The 26,209-nt window shown below is 63.0% G+C and overlaps 1 protein-coding gene across 12 annotated transcripts; it reads left to right on the top strand.

Moving 5' to 3' along the window:
* Positions 1 to 78: 78 nt before the first annotated feature.
* Vipr1 (vasoactive intestinal peptide receptor 1) lies at positions 79 to 25,318 on the top strand. Of its 12 annotated transcripts, none has more exons than XR_015451078.1 (14): positions 79 to 180; positions 8,812 to 8,911; positions 12,608 to 12,715; positions 16,287 to 16,393; positions 17,241 to 17,347; positions 17,537 to 17,669; positions 17,934 to 18,142; positions 19,129 to 19,282; positions 19,673 to 19,733; positions 19,852 to 19,918; positions 20,105 to 20,196; positions 21,791 to 21,920; positions 22,068 to 22,109; positions 22,397 to 25,318. XR_015451078.1 is itself a non-coding variant. In XM_087210672.1 (14 exons), exons 1-14 carry the CDS (start codon positions 115 to 117, stop codon positions 22,586 to 22,588), a joined length of 1,545 nt encoding a protein of 514 aa, XP_087066798.1. In that variant the 5' UTR covers positions 79 to 114; the 3' UTR covers positions 22,589 to 25,318. The 12 variants fall into 12 exon arrangements, 11 of the variants coding, with proteins under 11 accessions (XP_087066798.1, XP_087066799.1, XP_087066797.1 ...); XM_087210672.1 differs by having other exon boundaries at positions 17,244 to 17,347; positions 19,129 to 19,262; XM_087210673.1 differs by having other exon boundaries at positions 19,129 to 19,250.
* The last annotated feature ends 891 nt before the right edge of the window (positions 25,319 to 26,209 follow it).

Genomic DNA, 26,209 nt, shown 5'->3' with positions numbered 1-26,209 from the left:
CGCCCCCGGCGCCCATTGGCCGCGCCCGCCGCTCGTCAGCCGCGCCCCCGCCCCCGCCCCCGCCCGCCGCAGCCGGGACCCGCGCGCCCGCCGCCTTCCGCGCCGCTCGCTACCATGCGCCCGCCGCCCGCCCGCTGGCCCTGTGTGCTCGCCGCGCTCGCCTGCGCCGTGGGCCCCGCGGTGAGTGTCCCGGGCGGGGGCGGGGGCCGGGACGGGCGCGGACGGCGGGCACCGCGGCCGGCTCTACCACGGCCTGGCTCCCCGACGGGTGGGAGTGCGGGTCGGGCCCCGTGTCCCCGCGCCACGACCCGGTGCGCAGGCGGCTGTGTGGCGAGGAGGAGCCGCGGGCGAGAGGGGCACGGGAGGGCGACTTGCGCGGCCCAGGGTGCCCAGGTCAGGGGTGCCCTCGGGTCTTGGCTGTCCCCGGTTGGGGTGTCCCGGGCCTGAGGACGTCCTGGCTCTGCGGTGTCCCTGGCACTGTGGGCATGGTGCCCTTCCGTGCCCCCCACTGGGGACAGCAGAGAAGTCCTGGTGCGCAGGCGGCGGGTGGTGGGCAGCCTGGGTGGGGCTGAGGGCCTGGGTGTGCCCAGGAAAGCTGAGCCCAAGCCAGGGGCAGCCTGCCCGGCCCTCTCCTCCCACCTCTGCTTCTCCTAGGGCTGTGTTTGCCCCTGGTACCAGGCCCCGTGCCCACGTGTGGGTGGCTGGGATGGCTCTCGAGCCAGGGCCAGGGCAGATGCTGGACCACCTGTGAGAGAGGGAAGATCGGGGACTCCTGAGCCGCTGCTGTCCACCCCTCCCAGCCCCAGCAGAGCCTGATTTTCCCCCGCCTCTGTCCCAGGCCCTGAGCCAGCCTGAGTTGTTACTTGAACAGGGCCTTGAACGCCCACAGGCTCCAAGTCTGGAAGCAGCTGCAGGTTGGCTGGGGAGGGCAGGGATCCTGACCACCTGATCCTTTCTGTCCCATGGCCGCCCCTTCTGACCCCCACCAGGGCACAAATCTGTTTCCCCCTAGCTGCTGTCACACACCATGGGGATAGGACCCTCAGTAACTGGCCCAGGAGCAGATCTCTGACCTTTGCCCGGACCCCCTTACCCCGATACCCATGAGACCCCCTGCTCCTCCATGCTCTGACTCAAGGTCCCAGCTCTGGCCCTGCGTGTCCCTGAGCCTCCAGACCACGCCAAGAACCCTGGCTCCCAGCCTCTCAAACTCTGGATGAGCAGGAATCTGGGTCTCATGCTGCACCCCACTCCTGTGTTGCTGGAGGCTTTGAGCCAGAGCAGGGCTCTCAGAGGGGCCTCCTGGCACACCAGGCCATTCCGCCCTCCACCTTCCGAGCCGACCCTAGCCTGGCCCCTCCAGTGCCACCTCCCCTCTCCACCTCCTAGGCATTCAGGGCCAGACTCCAGCTTCTCCTCCAGGCAGCCTTCCCTGACTGTTCCAGCCCGGTGGGCCTCCCTCCACCCTCCAGGTCGGGGCTGGGGGCTCTAGCTGCCCTCATTTCTCACAGCCCTCTGCAGGACGGAGCCCACAGGGCAAGAAGGGGCTCAGCCAGGACGGGGAGGCCAGGCTGGAGCGAGGGGCCGGTCTCTCCTGGCCCTGGAGTGGACACCGGGCAGCCCTGCTCCAGCCTACTGTGGAGCGGGGGGGGGGGGGGGTCTGGTCATAAAGCGGCTGCAAAGTTCAGGTTGAAGGCCTGAAGCCTTATCACTCCTGCTTATGGCTCTGACCTCAGCCTGGGAAGGGGAAATCTCTGAATAGGGAAGTGAAGAAGGAAAGAAAACTCAGTGTTTGGAGGAGGAAGTGTGTCCCAGGGTGCCTGCCAGGCCTTCCCTTCCCTCCCAGGACAGCAGACCCGGGGCTCCTCCCTGGGTGCAGCACAGGTGGGGGAAGGGCCCAGGGGCAAGCAGACTGGGCCCCACCAAGGGTCCTGGGCCAGGGATGTGCAGGGGCTGCCGAGAGGGAAGGTCCAGGTCCCCCTGGAGGAGCAGGATGGTGCCAACCATAAAACCATCTCCATTGGCCTGAGCCTAGGGAGAGGGGGGCCCCCAGCTCTCAGGGACAAAGGTGGTTCCTGGCACTGCAGGGCACTGGCCACCTACTCCTGAAGGCCCTGCCTGGCCACAGGCCCCTTGCTCCTGCCCCCACCCAGCTCTCCCAAGTCTCTGACCCCAAAGGCCACCCTGTGGGCCTTAGGAGACATGGCTGCAGCAAGCTCAGACTACCTGTTGGGGAGCAAAGCAATGGCCCCTGTGGGCTGCCTAGGCCAGGGACCCTGCCAGAAGATGGGGCTCTTGGGGAGGTTTCCAGCTCTATCCTGGTACACTGAGACTCATGGCTGGGCCTCAGTTTCCTCCTCTCAGAGGAAGCTGACAACTCTTGGCCCAGTGTGCAGGGGAAGTGGGCTGGGGAGGGCAGCTGCGGCTCCCAACCAGGTTCCATCTTCCTCTGGACTGGGCCCCAACTTCCCTGCAGCGCTGGCATCCCAGCAGCACTTCTGGGGCCAAGGAAGGAAGAAAGCGGTCAAAGTGGCAGGCGACCTGTACAAGAGGCCGTGCCTCCCCTCAGTGCCCAGTCTGGGAGCGGGGAGGGAGGTGCCCTGGAGAGTCCAGGCCCAGGGACGTGACGGGCCTCACACCACAGGAGCCCCAGCGCTGATCCAGCCAGGGCTGCAACACCATCACAGGCCTCGAGCCTGCCACCGCCTGCCAGTGCTGCACCCGCTGCAGGCCACAGCGAGGCCTGGCCAGTGACCTAGGGAACCTGGCCTTCTCCTCGAGGGTTTTCCTCTCTTCCACCTGACTGCCCAACACAGATGGGTTTTCCCTGCACCCAGGAGAACTGCAGCATGTACTGACTCCCACGCCTCACTTCACTTTGGAAGAAGAAAAGTTTTAATCTCCCCACCACATGTACGGGTGTTTGGGGTTTTATTTTGCTTGCTTTGCTTTTCTTTTAAAGTTTTCAAACAGATAAAGCAGGTAGAAAGAATAGTATCGTGAACATGCAAATACCCACTTCCTAGGTTTGACAAGTGTTAACATTTGACAATTGATGTTTGCATTATTTGCTTTTTTGGTTAGAGCATGTTGAGGTCGATTATAAACATCCTGACCTTTATCCCAAGTTATTTCAAGATGCAGATCTAAAACTAAAAGACGTTTGCCTGCATAACTGCGATACTATCATGGAACCTAACAAAATTCGAAGACGAGTTTCCTTCCTGTCTAATATTCCGCGTCCCCAAGTCTGCGCCCGAGGGCGGCACTGTGAGGTGGCAGGGTTGAGCTCACACACGTCCCCTTCTGTGTGACTCTGGAGGGCAGGGGAGTCTCTCTCTGGAAGTGCCCCCTCCTGTCTAACTGCACATCACGTTCTTCCTGCACAGCAGTTCACCGGGGAGAGGAGGTCACCAGCCAGCCTCGGTGCACTGAGGACTCACAGCCTGGTGCTCCTACGCCAGTGCCTGGCTGTCTGCAGGTGCCTCCACCCCAGCATCGCCCAGGCAGTTTGTAAGTGGGATCCTGTAAACCTCACTTCCCAGAGATGCCTAGGAATCTTTCAAGGGAGGATGACTTAAACCACGTACTTAGCCCAGATGGCTTTGAGTCCCCAAGGGAACCCCTCTAAGCAGCACCTCAAGTCAGGAACAGGCTGAAGGTCTTTGCTCAGACTCTGCTAATGATGAGAGCCCTTGTGCCGGTACCGCTGGGGGCTCTGGGGAGTTCTGCCCCAAGTCCAGCCCTGCAGCCCTACAGCTCCTGATCTTCCTCACAGCACACACACGTGCATGCACAGCCCAGTCCTTCTCCTCTTCCACACACCTCAGACTCCCCCCAACGAGGGCTGTGGTTTGCAAAACCTGGGTTTGCAGAGGGGAAGCTTTGGGCTGTGGGCGAAGGGATGTAAAATATTTAGAAAGGAAGATCAAGCAGGTGCCATGAGGGTGAAGGGAATGAATGGGAAGAGCTCGAGCTCTGCACTGGCAGGTAAACATCCAGCGGGTAGGAGGTTCAGCCTGCCCAGGCGTGCACAGGGCGTTTGGCGCGGGGGCCTGGCCCGGGCTTTGGCAAGCACTGCTCACCCTTGGCAGCACTCTCTCCTGCCGGGCTTCATCCTTTCCGTGTGCCCTTCAACACAGTCCTAGCAGTGAGTGGCGCTCTGATTGCCCCGTTTCGCAGATGAGGTTGGGGACATTGCCAGAAGTCACCCGGCAGGAAGTGACCATCTCATTCTGGAGCCTGTGGTCTTACATGTGCTCCACCAGGCCAAGAGGGACTGCTTCTTCCAGAGGGGCTGTGGCGCGGCGCCTCCCACTTCAGGACAGGTTTTAGTTAGGGAATGCACAGACCTAAAAGACAGCTCTGAATTGCCGATGGCACAAGGGTGTGGCCCCTGCCCAGAGCAGGTCCTTGTGTGTTGCTGCCGCACCAGCGGGCTGCTCGTGCCCTTCCACCGTAAGATGCAGTTTTTTCTCAGCCTCCTTGTGAGCCCTCTGCAAAGCAGCACGCCTTTTCCTCCTCTCCGTGACCTCTGGGCTCCGCGATCTGTCTCACCTTCCGGCCTCCCCGGCCCCTCCCGTCCTGCCCCTTCTCTCCGCGCCTCCTTTCCTCTCCACCTTGCCACCACATCTCTGTGCCTCTGGTCACACTGCTTGCTGTCTGTAGCCTCGGTTTCCCTTTGCCTCTGTTCCCCCAAGATTTCAGGCAGGGGAGACTTAAGTAGATCTTAGGCGGTGATGGTTTCTGTCCAGGGCTGGAAAGATGGGCCCACTCCTGAGCATCCTGCCCCTGCTCCCCATGCCCTGGCCTCCCCTGCTGGTCCCAGGCCGGGAAACAGCCCTCTTCTGAGGAAACCTCAGGAGCGCGGGTCATCCCTAGTGGCCCCCAGTGCTGGGCAGTCTGCAAACAGGAAGTTCCTTGCCTGGAGTCCCCTGATCGTCCTGCTGCCTTTCACACTCCTGCCAGACTCCTGCTTCCCTGGGTCCTATCACCTGACACCTGGGGGGTCTTTGCTAAGTGCGCATCTTCCACGCTGCTTCAAATCTTGAGGCCCCCCCGTACCCCAGGAGTCAGAGCTCACTCTGAAATTGGCTCTGAGGTCTTTGCAGTCCCGTCCCTGCCGTATCTCCCGAGGCCCCAGAACTCTCTTTGCTGCAGCCACGCTGGGCCTCCTGCAGGCAGAGAATCAAGGCACCTCCACACGTGTGCACACACCACTCCGTTTTGTGAGGTGCTCTTACTCCCCCGTCACTGCCTAACCCTGACGTCCTCCACGACCCTCTCTTTTACTCTGTCTGCATGAAGCCCACCCTCCAGCCACATCCCAAGCTCTTTTCTGGGATCGGTAGACTTGGCTGTCTTTGGCCAGGGAATTTTCCAATGCTCTGTGTGTGCCTGGAGTCCACAGGGATAATGAGGATGTTTAGAAAAGGGAAGTAAGTGGGAGAGGAAGTCCAAAGTCTGCCTGAATTCCTCCGTGATAAGGGCTAAAGGGAGCTGCCCTGGCCCTGGCCCTCAAAGGACAATGATTGACCAGATGGCCCAAGGCAAGGCTGTGGAAAAGAGTTGATGCTCTCCAGACCAGAGGTCAGAGACATGGTCCCATCTGGGAATGCTCTCAGGTCCTTCTGTGGGTCTCCGTTTCCTCTACCCTTCTCCAGATGGGGCTTGTCACATGACAGAGTCATCTTCTAGACCACCCCCAACGCGATGCAGAGACACCCCAGGCTCCTGAGTCATCCTGGGGCCTCCTGTGCCCAGCCTGCTGTCCCCTCCCAGCTGCCTTTCAGGAAGGGCTCCATGGCTGTGCCACTGGAGGAGCAGAGTTGACTGGAGAAGTTGATCCCATGTTCTTCCACCCTCAGAGAGCAGCAGGCAGGAGCTGCTGGGAACCCTAGGTCCCCACAGCAATTGGAAAAGAAATATTTCTCAGCAAAGTACTTCAGGGGGCCCAGGAAGGAAGGGCATCCGCTGTCCACACCCCACAAGGCTGGACACTTTGGGTTATAAGGATGGAAGACTCAACTCGCTCAAGCCATGAATTAAGATATTGGTTCATGTTGTGGGACACACTGTTGATTGTAGGCACAGCTGCATCGAGGGCCCTGGTTTTTCTCCATCTCAATCCTGCCTTTAGTTACGTGGCCTTCATTATCATGTTCCACTTGTCAACAAGATGGTGGTGGCAGAAGCTCCTTCCCGTGAGGGTCCAGTCAGTGGGGAAAGCACTCTCTTGCTGATAGCCTAATCCCAAGTGCCAGGATGAGCTTTCTGGGTCTGTGTAGCCTGACCATGTGCCAAGCAGTGTGGCCAGGAGTACTCTGACTTAGGTCTGTATCACATGTCAGTCCCCTGGAAGAGAATTCACGAGACCTTGGGATCTAGTGGCAGGGAAGGAAGTTGCTTCCCAGATAGACAGGGATGGGGATGTGGCACCAGAAGAGAGAAAAGGATGGCAGGAGAGGCAAACAACAGATGCCCACTACCTCAGTCCTGCTTTTGTGTTGCCCTGGGCAGGAGGTTAGAAGGGGCAGGAGCATCAGGAGGGTTGGAAGGGGCCAGAGGCAGAAAGATCCCTGTTGCTGGTGGGTGGCGGAGCTGGGAAGGCACCTGGGGGAGACGCGTGCTCCAAGACAAGCCAGGCAGCCCTGTGACAGGACCCAAGTCAGGGTGGCCAGGGCCCAGGTTCCTCTCTCAGGCCACCCCTGGGATCCACCTGATCATCCTGTCCTCACACCTCAGGGTGAGCCAGCCACAGAGCCTTTCCACTGCAGCACCATGAGCGTTTCCTTATGGAAAAGAGGACCCACAGGTGCCACGTTCCTTTAAGTCATATTTTCTTTCAGTAATCACCCAAGTAACTGTGCCTGCTCCATGATAGGTCCATGTGGCTCCCAATATGACAAGCTTTAAAGGACTTACCAGCTTGTGACTTTACCCCAATTGGCCAGCAAAAGTTATGGTCCAAGGTACAACCCATGTGTGCTTGTAGCTTCTGGACCAGTGACACACAGTGGGTGGGGTCTGCATGCTGGGAAAGTCTGAAAGGTATCCTGGACAAAAAGGCCTTCCTTGGGCCTGGCCAAGTCAGCCATGGTGTGAGCTGCATATGGTGAAGTTGGATTCCAGGTGACCTAAGAGGCAATGGGCTCCACAAAGCCTTCGGCGTGGGATGAGGGAGCTCTTAGGGTGGAAGAGACTTGGCTGTATGGCCAGCTAGGCAGCTGCCCACCTTCAGCTTGGACCTGTCTGCCTCAATGGCAATGCAGAGCTCACTGCCACCTGTGGTCACACTCACTGGTCAAGGTGTTATGTACTCTGTGCCTGCAGGCCAAGAGGAGACCCCTTTAAAAGAAGGAAATGAAGGGGAGCCCCCATCTGTGCTCTTTCCCCAGACTCGTTTCAAGAAACATTCAATTCAGCAGTGGAGGTGGTTGAAGCCCATCTTTCCTACAGAGAAACAGGCCCAGGGAGACAAATACCTTGTCCCAGGATGGGAAGAACAACTTGCAGGAGACCCTGAGAACCTCTGGTTCTGGAAAGGTCTTGCTGAGTTCTCACTTTAGGCCCTAGTGGGGACTATACCGTCCTCTGCCCCAGGCGTAGATGAGGAAACTGATACAGGGTTGCCACTTCGCTACAGTCAGAGACAGGCAGAACCTGCCACCAGCCCACTGTTCTTCCACCCACCCTTCCCACCCAAGAGCTCTCAAGACCCAGCTGTCTCTGGTTTGTTTCTCCTAGATGGCCATCACCTCCACATATGTGTTCTCCCCAATGCCATGATGTCTCATCACATGGTGTGCCCCACCCCACTCTACTCCCTCGACAGGCTAGTGCTGGGCAGGGCAGACGGTAGGGTTATTCCATCCTTCTTTCCACCTTCTGGAGGCAGAGGAGGTCTGGTGGATCTTGAGACTTCCTGCAGGGGCCTGTTACTTCCTTGAGCCTCCTGACCCTCAGTAGATTTGGAATAACTGAGTTATTGGGAAGCTCAGAGGATGCAGGGGAAGTCTGGCCAGGAAGGGCTCTGGTCCTCTCTCCATTTTGGTGAGCGAGGGGCTGACATGGGATCCTGGGATGGAGACAAGGCTGGACATGCAGCAGATTACTGGATTCTGCCCAGGCCTGACCCAAAGACTGGAGGCTGGGATCCAGCTCCCCACAGCAGGGTAGCACTAGCTGGTCCACACATCCAGAGAGACCAGGCAAGGACAGGGAACCCAAGCCACACTGGAGACAGTCAGAGTCCAGTGGGCCAGCTCAAGACTCTCAGGAGAGGCCCTTGCACCACTGTCCAGGGTCAGCTACCCACAGAGTCATGGTTATTACAGTAGCACCACTGAGAGGAAGCCGCCAGGAAGCATGACAGTGCCCTCAGTACCCCACCTTGGGGGCTGTGCACCACAGAGGGGTTACACCTGGTCAGGGTCAGGGTGCAGCCTGGGGCCGCATAAGATGCAGTTTGGGGCTGAGGTGGAGTCTGGGGGTGGGGTTGGATGGGCTGAGTTGGGGGCTAGGGTTGGGATTCAGTCTGGTGCTGGATGGGCTGCAGCCTGCGATTGAGGTCACGTTTGGGACTCGTGGACTTGGGTAGGCTGCGGCCTGGTGCTGGTGTGGGGACTCAGCCTGGGGCTGTGGTCGGGTGGGTTGTAGTCTGGGGTTGGTGTGCAGTTCAGTCTGGAAGTCAGATCCCCCAGGGCTGAAGCAGCTTCCATCTGCCCTGGCCTTGCCTGGCTCCACTCCTGGTAAGGACACAAGCTGAGCCTGGGCCCTCTGACGAGCCCTGCTCCACCCCTCTGTTCCCAGGGCACATTTGGGCTGGAGCAGGAGTGTGACTACGTGCAGCAGATTGAGAGGCAGCAGCGGGAGTGCCTGGAGGAGGCTCAGGTGGAGAATGAGACCACAGGTGAGAGCCCCGAGGAGGGCTTCAGAGTCCTCGGCACCCGTGCCGCCTCCCTCGGGGCCCTTCACTCCCCACTGGTCGGGGGGGTGCATGGGGCTGACTGCACCCAGAGCTACAAGGTGGCGAGCAGTTGGGAACAGACAGCAGGCTCCCAGCCCTCTGCACTCGGGGCCCACGCGTCCGCTGGGAGGTCATGCACACTGGGTTCTGTCGAGCCCCTCTGCTTTCAGGCTCCTAGAAAAGTGGAAATGATGCCCAGGACACGAGCCCAGGGTGCGACATGGCAGAGACTCGACAGTGGGACAGGCGGGTCCCAGGGCTAGGAACAACCTCCATGGGGACCGCACGGGAACTCGGAGCCATTGTGGCTGTGCAGAGCGAGAGGGGACACCAGGCTGGCCCAGACAGGTCCGGGAGGAAACTGCTCCACCCTCCTAGCCCTAGGCTCTGTCTCCACTGTGCCCAGTGGATAGGGAGTGACATCCAGGCCCCACACTGCTCCCAGCCTGGCTTGCCCTCAGCAGGCTCACGAACCCCAGCTCCTGTCCAGGCCTGGCAGCACGAAGAGGGTGCCCAGCTGCCCCAACCTGGCACCAGGGCCATCACCACAGACGATACACCCTCCAGTGGGGCGGGCAGCTGGGCTCCAGCCAGGCTAGGAAGGGTGGCAGGTGGAGAAGCGGGGAGGGGCGAGGTCAGAGGGGGCCATGCGGAGAGGTGGGGCGGTAGGTCAGGGCCTCCCCCGTAAGGCTGGGTGGCAGTCAGGACGTGGCCTCTCCCCGAAGTGCCACACACAACTCCCACCCCTTTGCGGCCACGGCCCCATACCCTGCCCGAGTCCCTCCTTTTGGCTTTGTTGCCAGGCCCTCTGCTTCCTGTACCCCTCAGTGGTGGATGGGCCTAGTAGATGGGTCCCTAGGCAAGGCAGCCCCCGCCTCTGGGTCCTGAGTCTGAGGTCTGTGTGCCCCTCCTCTCCAGCTGCAGGGCAGGAGCAGGCCGGGGACACCAGACAGACTCTGGGCTCCCACGGCAGCGCCTTTCGGCTCAGGCCAGGCCACCTTGTGATCCCGATGAGGTCACTGCTGGCACTCATGCCTGCTGAGTGCCAACGCCCTGCTTTCAGCAGCGGCCTGGGCCCAGGGGGCAGCCATGGGTCTGCAGGCCACTGGGACCCGTGAGGCCTGGGGTGACACCCAGTGGGTGCTCCTGGCCTGTGTCCCTCTGGGCCAGCATCCAACTCTGAGTGTCTCTGCAAGCTGCAGCCTGTGTCTGTCGGGTGTCTGCCGGGCACGCTGTGTGCCTGGGCGTCGTCTGTGGGTGTCTGTCCGGATGGACGTGCAGGGAACACGGAGTGTCTGACCGCAAGCCGGGTCTCTGTGGCCCTCGGCTGTGCAACCTTCCTGTCTGTCTGGGCCCGTGTGCCCAGAGGAGCGTCCCTGTGTGCATGCACTTCTGCAGTGACGGGACGGGGGCAGGCTCAGGTAGGTTCTCCTGTTGGGGTCACAGCCCCCAGCAGGCACCAAGCACTTTGCTGGCTGCCACCCGCCCCGCGTCCCCACCCTGCCTCCTGCAGGAAGCTGCCACACCGCATGGTGGCCTTCCCGCCCTAGCTCCTGCCCCTGCTTGCTGACCTGCACCCCGGCCCAGCCTAGCCTGTTGTGTGGACATTCCTCCCCCAGGGCCAGGCCCATCTCCCTCCCTCTGTCCCCCTCAGGGACAGAAGCCTACCCCAAATCCACCAGGGCCTGGGCTGGCATCCAGAGAGCCAGAAAGCCCAGGCCTGGCGGGGACCCAGACACAATAGGAAGCCTACACTCAGGGCGTGCCTGGCGCTGCGGGAAAGGGGTGAACACAGTCTGGCAGCAGCAAATGCCCGGAGAAACGCCTTGGGGACCTGCAGGCGGCGGGGGGGGGGGGGCTAGTGAGCAGGCTGCACCCCTCAGTGGAAGTGTAACTGGCTGGGTCCGATCCCAGACTCGGTTTCACCATCTGAGAAATGGAAGGGTTAAGTAAGCTGTTCACTTAACAAAGCTAGAACAGCGCCCGGCACATACCAAGGCTGCACAGGAGATTGCTGGCATTACTAACGGGGGCCTAGACGTCACAGGATTTGCTGGCTGGGAGGCCCTGCCCGGCCTGGAGAGCTGGCCCCGAACAGAAGAGGGGCAGAGGGAGCCACCGAGGCTGGGCATCCAGGCAGGGAGGCCCCAGGACACAGGTGTGGTCCTGGGCGTCCAGCTGCAGAAGCCAGCTGTGGGCACCGCCCACCCCACCTCCACCTGTGCTGTGCCTCCAGCCCCCGAGTCCCGATGCTCTTCCCCAAGGGGGACAGCCCTCCACTCCTCTTCCCAGGCCCCTTCCTTGGGAACTTGTGAACCTTCGGACCTGGGCTGGGCTGGGCTTGGCCCAGCTGGCGTTGACTTTGGCTCTGGGGTTGGGTTTCCTGAGCAAATCTATGGGCCTGGCAGGGCTGCAGAGGGACAATTAAGCCTCCCCAGGGAGGAGGTCTGGAGCAGTTCGGTCCCTCAGGGGAGCTGGGGTGCTCGAGAGGCAAAGCCACAGTGTAGGCATCTGCCTGGCAAAGCAGACCCCTCCCCAGCGGACCTGCAAGACCCAGAGCTCCATGGTGCAGGTCACAGCCTGACCCCAGTCACCATTCGGTCTCGCTGAGCTGGGGATACTCAGGTTGTTTGTGGGTTCTTTGAAGACACCCAAGAAGCAGCTGTACCCCAGTGTACTTGTCAGCCCATCAGACCTAACATCTTCTTTTATAAGAAGCATTTTCTAACGCTGTCTTTACTGCTACAAAATGAAATTCAGAACACACACATATAGTCATCTTTTTAAAAACTGACAGTCTATAATAGGCCCTCTTGGGACAAGTCTTGCTTTTGGATGTGGAATAACAGCCTTGTTTGTGTCTGCAAAGTGGAATCTGTCCACATTGTGGAAATGTTTAAAACTGCTGCTGATAATTTTGCAATAGGAATTTTGAAATCAAACTGTCAGTTTTCTAACAAATCATACGACTAAAGGCTACTCCTTGTGCTGCCAAAAGAAAATGATGTTTTAGCTGTAATGTAAAAGAAAAAATGGTTATAATAAAATGATCTATATATGTTCAGGCGTGACTGCACTGGGAGATAAAGGATACAGTCTGAAGGTTGTACCTATAAATATAAACGCCAGGAGTGTGAGCGCCATAAATGCAGATTGATGTATACAGGCGGTTGTAGCTGTGACTCAGATATCCCAGCCAGCTTTGCTGTTGGGACACGATTTTCCAAAACCCTGAATGACTCTCGCTGAAGTTCTGGACGCAGTGTCTCTCCACCCAGCCCACACTCCTGTAAGAGCCCGAGTGTGTCCAGCCTGGGTGGTGAACACCTTGGGATTAGACAGGAAGTGGAGCGAGAGCCCGAGGGCTCCGCACTGCCAAAGGTGTTGCCAAAGGGCCTTCTAGGACACGGCTCCTCCCTGCGCCCACCCAGGCCTGCATCCCCCGTGCCTGACGCCAGATGCCAGGCCAGGCCCCATCGCTGTAAAATGGGGCACCTCCTGTGCTCACAACATCCCCAGGGACGCTGCACCCTTGAGGAGGACCGGCGGGGGAGCCCAGCTGAGGAGCTAGAGAAGGGCTGCTGTGGGCTCTGTCCCTGCTGACCTGCTGACCGCGTGTCCTCTGCCTCCACCTCACAGGCTGCAGCAAGATGTGGGACAACCTCACCTGCTGGCCAGCCACCCCACGGGGCCAGGTGGTCGTCCTGGCCTGCCCCCTCATCTTCAGGCTCTTCTCCCCCGTCCGAGGTGAGAGCCCCGGGCAGAGGGCAGGGTGCTGGGGCAGGGTGCGTGGGCCAGAGGGCGGTGCAGAGGAGGGATGGTGCTGCATTTTGGAAGGACTTGTGGGCTTTGATTAGCTCCTCACCTGGAGATAAGCCTGTGGGAAGGACTCACCAAATATTTGCTCAGCAATTGATAACCTGCTGACTGACAGGCACTTGGTTAGCACAAGGCTCCCTGGGTCTGGTGTGGCGCCTTGGGCCGTCACCATTGAGCCTTGCTGCCTGGAGCCAAAGCAGTCGGGACCCTTGAGATGGCTGGCGGGCCACACTGCTGCTTCCACCCCTGCTGTGTCCCACCCCAGGGCCGGGCGGCTCTGACACTCACATGCCACTTGTACCCTCCCACTCCGTGGATAAGGCACCTGTGAGCCCACTGGGCACCACACTGGGCACCCTGAGGGGCCTCGACGTGGCCACTGCCTGCCAGCTGGGGGCCCAGGCGAAGGTGTCGGAGGCATTAGGAGGGCTGGGAGGGGTTGGGGAGCTGGGGACCACACAGGTGGGAGTCAGAGGTGGCACTGCCTTGGGGGCCGAAACCTGGAGGGGACCGGAGGCCCCGGGCGAGCTCCTGACCCAGCAAAGGGTGGGCAGCAGGGTGGCTGGAGCAGCGGTGCAGGCCGGAGCCTCAGGGCCTCGAGCCCTGGACGGCTTTGTCCTGGTCCACCGAGAAGCCATGAGGTGTGATCAGGCACTGTCGCAGTTCGGTTTAGGCTTCCAATGGGCAGTGCCAGTTCTGAGAGGAGGAGTCCAGAAGTGCAGACAGGAGACCCATGCTGGAGGCTGGGTTCCTTGCTGTCACCAGACACCTGGGGAGATGGCGTCAGGGAGGAAAGTTTACTGGGGCCCAGACCAGTGCTGCTCCCAGGCAGAAGTGTCCTGGTGGACGGGCATGCTGGAGGAAAGATGCTCACCTTGGCCCGGAAGCAGAGAGAGGGAAAAGCAGAAAGGAAGGGGGCGGGCAGGATACATCCTTCCAGCTCGCCCCAGGACCTGCTTCATCCGGTCAGCCCCACCTCCTAAAAGCCCTTTGACCCATGGCCCCGTCGGTGGGTTGACCCACTGAGGAAGTAAGAGCCCTCCCAAGAGGCCCAGCAGCTGAGGCCAGGCCATCCACCCCAGGGGTCCTGGAGCCAAGTAGTGGCACATGCTTTCTAATCTCACCTGCTAGGGAGGCTGGAGCAGGAGGATCTAGAGTTCGAGATCAGCCTGAGCAACTTAGTGAGACCCTGTCTCAAAATAAAGATTTTAAAAGCCCCAGGGATGTAGCTCATCAGTGGAGCACTTAGCTAGCATGTGGCTTCGATTCCTAGCACTGGTTAAAAAAAGAAAAACTTCTTGGGGGACACATGGGTTCCAGCCTAGCAGGAGGACTAAGGAGGAGCAGGGTGGGGTGAGGGGTGACAAGGAGCAGCACCCCAATGTGTTTCCAGTGTCCTGCAGGCACTCTGGTCCCCACCCTGAGCCCGCTTCCTGTCTGTAAACCGAGGCCAGGGTGACCAGATGCCCTCAGAGTGCCCAGGCTAAGGCTGCGGCCCCTGTGGAGGCCCCAGGGACTCGGGACCCTGAATGCACCTTGCCTGGCCTCCCTGGCCCCTCAGCCAAGCAGGTCCCCTGGGGGGTTCCTGGGCAGCCCCCTTCCATCCTGGACATGGCTCTGCAGCTCCTGGCCTAAGAACCCTCCAGCCCACCCTCTGGCTGGCGGGGAGGGCCTGTGTGGTGCTCCTCGGGGAGGAGAAGGCTGCTCTTCCTCAGGCAGAGCCCGGTCACCTGGGGGCACTGAGCTCGAAGCAGCCACCGGCCGGATACCTTCATCCAGGGGACCACCCGCCCGGCTGTACTCGGGCCTAGTTCTCCAAATGGCAGTGAGAAACAGTCAGCTGAGGCTTGGGGCAGGCGTGTCTCCCTGGTAACTAGGTGCCGATGGTGGGAGCACAGGCCCTGAAACAACGAAGTGGCCGCCCTTGGGCGGGGCGGTGCCACCCCAGCACTTGCCCCTTGGGGAACAGGGCTGGGGCCGGTGTGCTGGGAAGGGCCTGGCTCTTCGGGAAGCTGAGGAAGCCCCGAGGTGGGAAGCATGTGGGAAGCCTCGGAGGGCAGAGGGAGCCGCCTGCCCAGCAGGACGCGACCCTGGAGGAGGCTGGCAGATGGGGCCTCCCTCCCAGCGGGAGTGCAAGCGTCCTTCAGCTGTGGTGTTTTTATCCTCAGTATCTGAAGAGACGTTTAAATAAGCAGAAGAGTGATGCCAGTTGCAGAACCAGAGTCCATGTTAGCCGTGTACGCAGGGTCCGTGGAACATTCCAGGCCCGCACTGCCTGGTCCTGAGGCAGTGAGCAGAAAGCCCTGTGCCAGCCTCAGAAGTTTGCTTGCCCTTGCTGGCTGGGGCAGGGCACCCCGGCGGATTCCATGGGACGCGCCATGGTCAGGCCCGGGCCCCAGAAGCGTCCCCCTAGTACCTCGGGTGCTGAGGTGGAGGGGGGGTTTTAGGAAGAGGGGTTGCTGGGGGAGCAGGAGAGGGGAGAGCGGGGGTCCCCACCTGACCGTCCCCTCAGCCCTGAGCCGGGCTGCATAGACACGGCTTCCCAGGGTCCCCTGAGGAGCGGCTCCCTGAGGCCGCCCTCCATCCCAGGACTCCTCAGAGGCCGGCCAGCCTCGGAGTCGACCCCTGTGCCCTCCCACCGGTCCCGGGGCAGCCAGGCCCCACTGCCAGGAGCCCAGGAGGATGTGGGTCGGCCAGCAGGGTCTGTGTCCAGGCCAGCAGCTTCCCTGCCGCGTGGCTCCCGCAAGTCACTTAGCCTCGCCTAGCCTGGGAGAACTGTGTCCGTGGTGCGGCGTCCTGTCCCTGGCCTGGCACAGGACTGTCTGGCCACAGATGCGCGGCCTCACAGGTCTCACAGGAGCCCAGACCTGCTCAGGGTGGAGCTTTAACACCCAGCTTGAAGGCCGGTGGGTTGGTCTTGCCCACTCCTGGGGAGGGACAGGGAGAAGACCGAGGGCCCGAGTGGGAGGCAGCGGGGGTCCCGGGAGAGCTCAGCACTTGGGCTGCTGCAGGCCTCACTGAGAGCAGCCCCAGCCTTGCCCGCCGGCCACCGAGTGAGGACAGGCCTGGCTCCTGAGTTGGCACCTTTTTAGGGAAGGCCACTGCCAGGACTCCTCGAACTCAACGTGTAGGGGTCCCTGGCCCTTCCCTCTGCTCCTGTCTGGGACACCTGAGCCCCAGCAGGCCACAGCCTGGCCTGCCTGAGGAGGACCTCGGCCCGGTGACGAAAGGTTGGGGGTCACTCCATCCTCACGGGCACAGCTGTCTGTCACAAGGACCAGTTTGTGTTGCGCTTGGAGTCAGCTTTTGCAGGGCGTAGGCCTGAGGGTCTGCTCTGAGGCTGTCCCCAGGTGTCCCCAGGGCGCCCTGGGTCAGGGCTGCTGGAGCCTGACAACCCTGGGGTTGGAGAAGTCGGGCCAGGTCCTCTGCCTGCTGCCCAGCACAGGGACTGGGCCTCCTCCTGCCTCAGCCTCTGTCCCTTGCTCCCACCCCCACCCAGGCCGAAACGTGAGCCGCAGCTGCACTGACGCGGGCTGGACTCAGCTGGAGCCTGGCCCTTACCCCACTGCCTGCGGCCTGGATGATGGAGCGTCGAGTCTGGATGAGGTGGGCACCGTGGCCCTGCCCTGCCCAGCCCCTGAGGACCATGCCCAGGACAGTGTCCCCAGAGCAGCAAACAAAGAAGCTGCCCCGGGCAAGGCACCCCTCGCTCTGGCCTGGGGTGCGGGGTGGGAGGGGGCAGTTGAGGTACAGATACCGGAAGGAGCCAGGCAGGCTCAGATGCCCAGCAGCAGCTTGGGCAGGGCGGAGGGCCTGATGTCCCCAGCAGGCTGAGCACCGCGTCTCCAGAAGGTTGTGCCTCAGGGGATGGGGAGGGCCAGGGTGAGTGCACTCTCTGCCGGGACCCTTCCTGCCTGCTGGAGTCTGTCTTCGGTGACAGGGCCCAGCCCTGAGGGGGCTCCCGCCACCTGGGGGCTCCAAGCCCGAGGCCTTGATTCCTCTACTCCCCCATGGGAGTGAGACGGGAGGGACACAAGGCTGCCCAGTGATGCCCTGTGTCTGCAGGGACGGGGAGGGGGGACAAGCAGGGCCCAAGTGGCGCTGCCTTCTATAGGAAGGCCAGAATGCCTCCCTCGGAGCCAACAGGAAAGGAGCGCAGCATCTTCTGTGCACTCTGCAGCCCGGCACCTCTTGGCTGCACAGAAAGAGGCCCAGCAGTCTCGGCCCAGGGCTGAGCCCGGGCCTGGCATGGAAGGGGCACAGAGGGAGGAATGCCCCTGGTGACTTACTGCTGGCCAAGGACAGAGGGCTAGCCTCATCCCCGGGGCACGGTCCTGTCCCATCCCTGACTGGAGCTGCGAGCCCCGGGCTGCAGGGTCCCCCTGCCAGGGAAGGGCGGGAGGCAGTCTCTGGAGCCCCCCGGCCCCTGCCAAGACCTTGCCTATCGCTCCAGCAGCAGCAGACCCTGTTCTATAGCTCAGTGAAGACCGGCTACACCATTGGCTACAGCCTGTCCCTCGCCACCCTCCTGGTGGCCACCGCTATCTTGAGCCTGTTCAGGTGAGGCCGAGCCCGGGACCTGGCCTGTGTCCCTCCCCGGGTGGGCACAGCCTAGCCAGCTTGCCCTGCCCCTGCTGCCCCAGCCCGGCGTCTCTGGACAGCAGGGGGCAGAGGAGCCTCAGGGCTGCCCTGGAGGAGGATGGTCCTGTGGGTGGGTCCCGGCCCCGTGCCCAGCTCTGCTGCCCCCAGGAAGCTGCACTGCACCCGGAACTACATCCACATGCACCTCTTCGTCTCCTTCATCCTGCGGGCCGCCGCCGTCTTCATCAAAGACCGGGCCCTGTACGACAGTGGAGAGTCGGACCACTGCTCCCAGGGCTCGGTGAGGGTCTACCCCACCTCAGTTTCCCCCTGGATCCCTCTTCTCCCGGCTTCTCCTCCCCTGGCATCTTCCCTCCTCTCTCTGGCAGTGCACTGGCCTCATACTGGTGGACCTGCCCGCCATCACGCTGCCTCCATTGCTACAGTTCCATGAGGCCCCTGTGCCTCAGTTTCCCCATCTGTGCACGCTCTCCACCCCACCTCTACAGCCCAGCTCCACCCACCATGCTCCCCTCTGCTTCTCACCCTCTGCTGCTGCCCACAGGCTCACACATCTCCCAGGCTCAGGCCAGGCCAGGCCACCCTGGGGACCTGGTGCGCAGGGGCCCTCGCCGTGTCCCCAGGCTGGGACCGAGAGTGCTGGGCCAGCCTGGCTCCCTCCTCTGCCTGTGGCCAAAGGTTCGCCGCCTCCTGGGTGACCCCAGAGCGGGCCTTGATGGTGGAGTCTGGGATCTCAAGAAGGGCAGCGCCCAGGTGGGGGCCCACAGCCTCTCACTTGTGGGGGCCTGGGGAGGTGGTGACCCTTTCTCTCCTCAGCAGCTCTGAAGCTTTTCTCCAGGAGCTGTGCTGTGACAGAGCCAATGCGCTGCCCTGGGGCCCTGCGTGCAAGCACACGCGCACACACGTGCACACACGCGCACACACGCACACCTCGGCTTCCTGTGGTACAGCAGAGCCAGGGGAGGGGGGAGGAAGCTCACCTGCACCTGCGTGGGGATGGCTGCAGAAGGGCTTCCCGGGGGGGCGGCCAGACACGCTGCTCTTGGGGGAAGGCAGGGCTGAGCCTGTGCCCTGGGTTCCGGGACGGAAGCAGAGGCCTCCCGAGGGACGGGGCTTCAAGCCCCAGCTCCAGGCCTCTGAGCTCCATGAGCCGGGCTCCCCTCACGCCGCCCTCCTTGTCTGCCCGGACACCGTTCTTCCCTGGCTCCTGCGGCCCAGGGTCACAGCCCCTTCTGCTCTTCTCCTCCTCTCCCTCTTCCCAGCCCGGCCTCCCTCCGTCCTCCCACCTGGGCACAGCCCGGCCACGCCCGCAGCCAGGGTCCCCAGCCAGCCCCCTTGGGCGTCCCCCTTGCCTGCAGCCCTGCTCCAGCTGCTCCCAGCCTAGTGGAACAGGATGGGGGCCGGGGCCGAGGGGATGGGCAGGCAGCTGGTGCCCAGTAGGCGGAAGGACTGGACGGAGGTGGGCAGTGGTGGCTGAGGCTCGGACAGCACCTGGGGCGGGCAGCAGACACAGAGAGAGGCAGGTGGCGAGGGGCAGGCGGATGGGTCCCCGGGAAGATGAATGGATGCGGGCTGGACGCGTGGGCAGTAGACGGAGGCAGGAGCAGGTCAGTGGTGAGGGCGGTGAGCGGTAGACAGACGCGTACCTGAAACCGCATCCGGTGAGCTCAACATCAGGGGTCCGTGTGTGGGGGCTGGCGGTGTGGGGTCCCCGCCCCAGCGAGCCCTCTCCCCCGCAGGTGGGCTGCAAGGCGGCCGTCGTCTTCTTCCAGTACTGCGTCATGGCCAACTTCTTCTGGCTGCTGGTGGAGGGGCTCTACCTGCACACCCTGCTGGCCATCTCCTTCTTCTCCGAGCGGAAGTACTTCTGGGGGTACATTCTCATCGGCTGGGGTATGGTACCAGGGAGGGCGCCAGGCTGGGGCAGAGGGGCAGGGCCTGGGAGCCCCCAGGGGAGGTACCCCCCAGTCTTTGGTCCTGCTGGTGCTGAACTTCCCCCCCGTGGTGTGACCCTGGGCGGGGCCTGTGGCTGCTCAGCAGGTGGACCCCAAATAGCCTTCCCTTTCCCGTCTGCAAGCAGCCTCTCTCGAGGTTAGAAAGGGCCGTCCTCTGGGACCGTGTCCATAGCCTCTCAAAAGAGCATCTTTGCCCAGTGAGCAACCTAAGCAGCTCTACCTGGCAACCCTGAAAGCTCACCCCTTTCTCTTTTCTCCTGAATCTCTCCTTCTTCCCGCCTCCTGTGTCCTCTCCCCGCCTCCTCTCTGGCCCCTTTGGCCCTGGCAGGGGTGCCCAGCACCTTCACCATGGTGTGGACTGTCATCAGGATCCACTTCGAGGATTATGGGTGAGTGCTCACCCACCCCTCCCCTGGCTGCCAGCACGAGGGTCGGGGCCTTGGGGGAGGGATGGTGTCCAGCCTGGCGGGAGCCTGGCTGAGGACGGCCCCTCCGGCTGGCCTGCAGGTGCTGGGACACCATCAGCTCCTCCCTGTGGTGGATCATCAAGGCCCCGATCCTCATGTCCATCTTGGTGAGCTGCTCCCACCGTGGAGATGGGAAACCGAGGCCCCGTGGCCGGACTGGCTTCCCTCCAGCCCATGCCACCGTCAGTTACTCCTCAAGTGCCTGAAGGGGCGGTGGCAGTGAGGGGAACGCAGCAGGGCTCCCCAGGGCGAGCAGTGGCCGGCAGACTCCCCAGAGCCTCTGCCGCCACCAGGTGAACTTCATCCTCTTCATCTGCATCATCCGGACCCTGGTGCAGAAGCTTCGGCCCCCTGACATCGGGAGAAACGACAGCAGCTCCTACTCGTGAGTGCGGCCCAGGCCCAGCACTCCATCCCCTCTGAGGCCCCGCCCCAGCCTCCAGGGTCACCAGGGGCCACAGCGCCCTTGCCCTGTGCCCAGCCCCCTGCCTCGGCCCCCACGAGCTGCACTGTGTGCCCATCCCTGGCACAGAGGAGGGGTGTGATAAAGGACTCCGATGATGCCCTGGGGTCCCTGTCCCCAAGGGATGGTCACTGCAGGGGTCTGTGCCCTCCGTATCAGCTGTGGCAGCACATCTGCAGAGAACACTGGCAGCCGCTGCTCTGCAGGGCTCCGCGGAGTGGGCAGGGCGAGGGCGGCACCCTGCGCCTGGGGCTGGAGAGGCAGGTGGAAGGCCAAGGTGCAGGGGTCTGGCACCCAGGGGAGGTGGGGCCCCAGCCTTCGTGGGACCCTTCGGCCCAGGGAGCCAGGGACGCCTTGGCCTGGCTCCTCCTTGGAGAGCAGACAGGGTCTGAGGTTCCCGCTAGGATGTCACATGGGGCTGGATTTAGGATTCTATTCTGGAATCCTGTGAGTCTCAGATGAGAGCAGCTCACACTCTCTCCACCCACACGAGCATCCCTTCCCACTGGAGGAGGGGAGCCCCGGGGGCCTGCACCCCACTGTGCACCCTCACCTCCCCCACCTGGTGCTCAGCGGGGCTGGTCATCGCCAGGCCTTCAGGCGGGGCAGGGCAGGGAACAGCTGGCAGCAAGTGGAGGGGTGGCAGGAGCCGGGAATGCGCTCCATGGGGAGGGGCTGTGGGCTCCCACTCACCCCACCGTGAGCCTCCAGTTAAAGCCTCCATCTGCTGGCTGTGCAGCGCGTGGGATAGGTTTGTGCCAGGAAGAGTGGGGAGCATGCAGGATCCTGGCATGGCTGGGAGCCGGGCCTAGGAAGGAGGGGAGGGGAGGTTCCTCTGCCCAGGCTGCCGATGCCCCCTGCCAGGGATCCCGGGGCTCACACCGACTGGACCAGCTCGGAGGCCAGCTGCCCAGGCCACCAGGACAAGCCCTGCCCAGAGAGGACAGCATGTAGAGTCCACACTGCTGCTGCTGGGCACAGGCTGGGGAGGAGGAGCCGGCCCCACAGGGCATCTGGGGGTGGACATTGGGGGGCGGGTCCTGGAGAAGCAGGCACAGAAGAAAACCCAGCGACCTGGGGCGGAGCTGCCAGTCCTAGGCTCCCTGGTGACCGGGCACAACGTGGGCACTCGCCACCCACCCTCCAGGTGACCTGGGATGTCTGGGATTAGCGCAGCTGCAGAGACCCCCGCCCAGGACAGAGCTGGCCTCCGAGGAGGCTGCACGGGTAGCACCCTGAGCCTTCTGAGTCTGCAGCATGACTTGAGTGCACGGACCCAGGGTACAGACTGGGGAAACTGAGACCAGGAGGGAGGAGCCAGGATCTCTTGGTGCCTGGGAACGCCTCCCCAGTAGCCGAAACCCTGCTATCGGGTACAGTGCTCTCTCAAGAAGGGAAGCGCTGGGGAGTTTCCGTCTCTCCTGGATGCTGAGCACAGGGCAGTGACGCTGGCCAGGCCAGGGGCCGAGGTGGGCGGGCCACGCACACCCCAGCCTGCTCTTCCGTTCGTCCCCAGGAGGCTGGCCAAGTCCACGCTGCTGCTGATCCCCCTGTTTGGTGTGCACTACATCATGTTCGCCTTCTTCCCCGACAACTTCAAGGCCGAGGTGAAAATGGTCTTTGAGCTCGTCGTGGGGTCCTTCCAGGTAGGGGCTGGGGCCTCGGGCGCGGGCTGGTCGGGCCCCCTCCCGCTGGCTCGGGCACCGCCCTGGTGCTGAGCCCTTCCGTGGCGGGTGCCCGGGCGGGCGCGCCTGGGGCTTGTGTCCTCACCTGTCCTGGCCCCTTCCTCCCAGGGCTTTGTGGTAGCCGTGCTCTACTGCTTTCTCAACGGCGAGGTGAGCCCCTCCTGGTGCTGGCCCGGGTGACACCCTACTGCCCCAGCATGTTGTCCAGCTTTAACCGAGCCTGGTTAAAACGCAGCTCCCCACGGCCACCCCAGGCCCGCTGCCTCGGAATCTGCATTCTGACGGCCCCGGGTGCGGGAGTGGGAGGTGGCTGGTTGGGAGCCCAGGTGAGCTGGAGAAGGGAGTCGGGTGCAGGGACCCGTCTCAGCTTAGACTCGGGCCGGGCTCGGACCCGGCGCCGGGGCGGGAGGCCGGGCCTGACCAGCTCCCTCACGCAGGTGCAGGCAGAGCTGCGGCGGAAGTGGCGGCGCTGGCACCTGCGGGGCATGCTAGGCTGGACCCCCAAGGCCCAGCCGGCGTGGGGCGGCAGCACAGGCGCCACGTGCAGCACGCAGGTGTCCATGCTGACCCGCGCCAGCCCGGGCGCGCGCCGCTCCTCCAGCTTCCAGGCCGAGGCCTCCCTGGTGTGAGCTCTCGGCGCCCGGCCCCGCCCCCGGCGCTCTTCCGGCCAATGGGAGGACAGCGGCCCGGCCTCGCGACGCCTGGGCCCGCCCCGCCGCGGCGAGTTTCCCCGCTTCAGCGTTGCCATCCAGGACTCCCTGCCGGCGCCCCACGCCTCTCCTCCACTAGTGGGTTTCTCTACCTCCGGCGCAGGCAGGGTTGTGACGGACCGGGCTGTGAGGCGGTGGGCACAGCGCTCCCCTGGGCCTCGTGGCTTCCTGTCCTTGGGGTCAGTCGCCCCAGCCTTACCCAACCAAAGCAGTCAGCGGCCCTGGGAGCTCGCCCAGGTGTCACTGCGGCGCTCACCTGGCCCCTTAAACCTCACACCAGCCCGGCAGGGCGGGAATTATGGTCCCCATCCCACAGATGGGGAAGCTGAGTCTGGGAGACGGCGGGTGCCTTGCCCGCCATCCAGACAGGATTTGAACTCAGAAGGGGCTGCGGGAAGGGAAAGCACTCTTCCTTCACTGCCTTCTTACAGTCACAACAGCGAGGTCCTCTCGGGGCTCTGTCACCCTGAGTCACTGTGCCTTTATCCCCGAATCCCCAACCCTGGAAGGTGGCTGAGGAGGCCCAGCCCAGTGTCCTCACGGCAGCCTGTGTCAGTCAGTATTCACTCTGGGGCCCCGGCCTGGTGGCCAAGCCTCTGCTTGAAGACCCTGAGGCTGCAGCCGGCTCAGGACCCTTCGGGTTGACCTGGCTGGGGCCTGTGCCACAGCACTGCTGGGCCCATGTGGCCTGGCCTCTTCCAGAAGTCCAGAACATGCCAGAGCCAGATGCCACCTCGGCCGGCCAGGGTGAGGAGCCCACATTTCCATGTGTCGAGCACATGTTCTGAGGGCTCGCAGCTCGCCTCGTGGAGGTGCATCCTCTTCCTCTGGGTGTGACGCGAGGGGTAGGTCCCGTCCTGACCAAGAGGAGCCTCCCAAGCCCCGGGCTGGCACGGGCTTGGGGACTCAGAGACGGTTAAGTCCCCAGCCATGGTCACTCCCGAAATGAGGATCAGACAGGAATGCGGTGGCCACGCTGCCCCTTCCCAGGGTCAGCCAGGAGAAGAGGACAGTGCCACTGTCACCAAGGCTGCTGACCTCCTGGGCCCAGGGCTCCCACCTTCAAGGGGGCGACCCCCCTGGAGGAGCCAGACAGTCACCACGCCAGCAAAGGGAGGCAGGGTACTGCCCAGGCTGCTTGAGAGCCAGCCCGGGACCCTGCACCAGGTGACAGATCAGGGACCCCGTGACTGCCTGAGCTGCAGGAAGGCCAGCGGGGCCCCAGCCCAGACCCGAAACCCATCCGTGCCTGGCTTCTGGGGAGGGAAGAAGAGTAACTCATAAGAGGCAGAGACTGGGAAGCAGCGTGAAGGGAGGACAGGTGAGGCCCGCACAGGAAGGTGACAGGGTGCAGAGCAGGGATGGGGAGTCAGGGACAGCCCCAGCAGGGGCCAGCAGGCTGACCAGACCAGGATTCCTCCTATCCCCTCCGACTGTCACCTGTCACCCAGGCCGGCTTGTCCCTCTGCCACCTGCTGGGTGCTGAGAGCCTCCCCGAGGTCAGCCTTGGGATGCAGCACCTCCCGAAAGTCCCTGCCAGGGGGTCCAGTGGCTCAGAAGCTGTCTCTACCCCGAGGGCCACAGAGGGAGAAGGCGGGCAGTCAGGGGCTGGTCCCAGGGTGAGCCTGGGACAGGACCCCAGGGCCCAGCCTCCACTGCCACGGGTGGACTCTGGCCTGACCGAGCCGGCCCCGCCTGCCCCCACCGCTAGCCCAGGTGCGGATCGCCTGTCCCAGCCCAGGCGGCCGCCACCCTGAGGTAGAGGGCAGCGGGAGTGCGCGGCTCTGCCACTCAGGCCAGCGTGCCCGCACGAGACGGAGGACAGCCCCGTGCCCTGGCCAGTGGGAGCAGAGCACGGGCTTTCGGGGTGAGGCCGAGGAGAGAGCTGGCAAAGTTGCCAGCCCATCCGCCAGGGATGGAGCAGGAGGCTGGGGACGCAGGACCTGGCCGGGGACGTGCTGAGCACACCCGCGGGGCCTCTGGGAGGAGCACCAGGCTGCTGCAGTAAGGACCGGGAGGACAGGGCCAGGCGGAGGGCGAGGCCGCCTGCTGGGGTGGCGTCCCTGGCACCCCACCTGCGGTGCTGGTGGCTGGGGCTGGGGTCAGATCAGCCCCTGTATTCCCACTGCTCGCTGGCCTCCCTCTCCCCGCTGTGGGAACAGAAACTGCTCCCATCCGTCCCCGGGGAGGGGCCGGAGCAGCTGGCAGTCATTAAGCACCCTGCTCCGGCCAGGCCAGCGAGGGTGGGATATTAATAGCCGGGAGTCAGTGGCCCTGGAGACAGCCTCAGGGAGAGGGACAGGGACCTCGGCCGGCTGAGGGGAGGAGGAGGACAGGTCAGGAGGCCCTCGCGGCAAAACCCCAGCCTCCACGTGGGGCACACAGGGTCTCGAAGTGCAGTGCAGAGAGGGAATGGGTTTGCTTAGGATGGCTGCAGCCGGGGCAGAGCCTGGCCTCAGAGCCCAGCGCTGCCCCGGTATCTGACCCTCGAAGGTGAGGTCATGGGGTGGCGTGCGTGGAGACCGGGGGAGCCGGTCCAGTTAGTGATGCGGATTCCGTCTGTATTTAAAACCTTCATATTTTATTCATCATGTATTTTTGCATTAATGTTGATTTTTTAAAAAAATATTAAACTATTATTTACCTTGATTTCTGAGTTGTTCTGTCTCCCCTCTTACCCCAGGGGTCCCCAGCACCCCCAAGATCGGAGGTCATCATGAAAGGGAACCAGGGGTACTGCCAACCTCCCCGGGCTCAGGGAGACACGCGCCCAGGGTGCAGGCCGGCAGCGGGAAGCTGCGAGGCCAGGTCAGTGGCTCGGTAGCGTCCTTGTGGACCACGGGACACTTTCTGGGGACCTCTCTGCCGGCCTTGAACCCCCATGGCCCGTGAGTGTGGACAGCCGTCACAGTCCCAGGCACTTGCTCTCCTGGGAGCCCATTCGCTGGCAGGAAGGAGGGTGTGTGCGTGTCAGGGAGGATGGACCCTCCGAGGCCCGCCCCCAGCACACGCCTGGGCCAGCTTAGGGTATTCACCTAACCCTCTGTGCCAGGGACACAGGCTTGGGGCGGAAGGGAGGCGGCTGCGGGCAGGAAAGCCAGTGGTGTGCCGACTCCTGCCGGGCGCGTTGGGTCTCCTGGCCTGGTGCGGGGACAGTGCTGCCCTGGGTGCTTCGTGCAGAAAGTGTCTTGTGGTGGGCATGGAGGAGTGGCGGTCAGCCCCACAGCAGAAAGTGGAGACCGATGTCCCAGGTGCAGGGCCACTGAGCCAGACAGGAGGGTGGAGGGCGGAGGGCAGAGTGTCCTCCCGCCGCCCAAACACTCACCAGGAGCACCGCGCTGCAGGACGCACCCCTCCCTGTCCTGAGCCTCTTGACACCTGCCGTGCCTCCCCTGGCAGGCAGAGGAGAGGCTGAGCACTGCTGGGGGGTGGCCATTGCGGGGTGGCATTGCGGCCCAAGTCCCCAACGGCAGGACAGGCCCAGAGCCACACGGGAGCCCTGCCTCCTCCCACCTCAGAGAGCTGAGGGCTGGGTCCTGC

The sequence above is a fragment of the Heterocephalus glaber genome, unplaced genomic scaffold (genome assembly GCF_053883595.1).
Source record: "Heterocephalus glaber isolate CG9 unplaced genomic scaffold, H.glaber_assembly_v1.0 deba00001175, whole genome shotgun sequence".
In the NCBI taxonomy this organism is placed as follows: domain Eukaryota; kingdom Metazoa; phylum Chordata; class Mammalia; order Rodentia; family Bathyergidae; genus Heterocephalus; species Heterocephalus glaber.
Note: the sequence above shows the minus strand (reverse complement) of the source record. Positions and strands in the feature narration are given on the sequence as shown.